General features: G+C 64.0%; 1 protein-coding gene across 1 annotated transcript in view; it reads left to right on the top strand.

Moving 5' to 3' along the window:
- Positions 1-318: 318 nt before the first annotated feature.
- Positions 319-1,321, top strand: part of LOC113214926 (CUGBP Elav-like family member 1-B) — a gene marked incomplete in the record, with an annotated part of 27,252 nt that continues 26,249 nt past the window's right edge. Inside the window, 1 exon segment of the mRNA XM_052275172.1 lies at positions 319-671. Coding sequence (XP_052131132.1) covers positions 398-671 — 274 coding nt within the window.

The raw sequence follows: 1,321 nt of genomic DNA, 5'->3' as shown, positions 1-1,321 counted from the left end.
TTGATGGAGATGGATTCTCTCCCCGCCGAGCACGCACCGCACAGTGTAGGCGACTCTCCGCCGCAAAGACCACGCGCGCCTCCGGCCCCTCCGGCCGCCTTCGGTGCTGGCGGAATGTGGTCGCTGGTCGACAACCCCGTCGGGTACGACGACTACTGACTGACTGGCCTACCCGACCACGACCTTGATACAGACCCGGGCATCCAACGCGCTCACCGCCACCTCGGTTGTGTACCACCACCACCTCCAACATCATCCTCATCATCATCACCTGCGACATCAGCGCCGTCGTGGTCCTGGTCCTTGAACTCCCCCTGTCTTCCCCTCCAGTCCCCGCCATGCCGTCGAGCTTCCCGGGCCGACGCTGCGCGGCGCCGCCCCGCCTGTAGCGCGGACCATGAAGAGCAAGCACGCCCGCGCCTACTACTACCACCCCTATTCGGTGCACCCCTACGCCCTGCCCGCCCTGGCGCCGCTACCCAGCGCCAACGGCGTCGTCGCCGGCGCGGCCAACGGCGTCAACGGAGCAGTGGCCACCGCCGCGGCCACCAACGGCGTCGCGACCACCAACGGCGTCGCCACGGCCAACGGCACCGTCAACGGAGGGAGCCACTACCTGGTGACCCCGCCCGCCTCCTACTACGAGCCGCAGATGCCGCACGTGGCCCCAGGTAATGTGCAAGCCGCCGTCACGGGGAGGGTTGCGTCGGAGAGCGTTAGAACACTCGATCCGACTGCAGGCGGAACGAGTCACTTTGTCCCTGCTTCTGCTTCTCCAGAGCGCCGCATCCTGTCTGGCTGACTGCGGTGGTCATATACGGGCTTGCCTACGCCTTCGGCGCAAGCGATGGGCAATCCTGCACCAGCAATAATGCCAGCAAGCAGGCGTGTTATGCGTTATCCCTTTTTGAAAAAAAGTGGGAAAAGTGTGGTTGTATGGTGGGAGCACTGCATCTGTATTCGAACGTTTCTTCCATTCAGGGAGGACGCTCGCCAGGGGAGGAAAGCTCCCAACTCTCTCCTCTCCCGCGACTCTCCTCCTTGAGGCCGCCGCGGATCACCTGTTGCAGTCTGCGCCGCCCTGCAGCCTGCAGTCTGTGCTACCCCCCCCCCCCCCCCTGAGCTCTCTATAGCAAACATAAAACGATAGCATCGCCCTGCAGAAATGTCACCACGCCATGGCGGAGCGGCGCGGGCCACACCTGATCTGATCACACTCCTCCTCGTCCTCCCCTCCTCGGGCACCACATACACACCTGCCTCCAAAGAAACATGGCCTCCACCCGCATATTGTATCTGTGCCCCTCCCCTTCCCTCCCCC

Source organism: Frankliniella occidentalis, unplaced genomic scaffold (genome assembly GCF_000697945.3).
Source record: "Frankliniella occidentalis isolate FOCC.00 unplaced genomic scaffold, Focc_3.1 Scaffold8, whole genome shotgun sequence".
Taxonomy (NCBI): domain Eukaryota; kingdom Metazoa; phylum Arthropoda; class Insecta; order Thysanoptera; family Thripidae; genus Frankliniella; species Frankliniella occidentalis.
The sequence above is the reverse complement of the archived record's forward strand: the minus strand, read 5'-3'. Positions and strand labels throughout refer to the sequence as shown.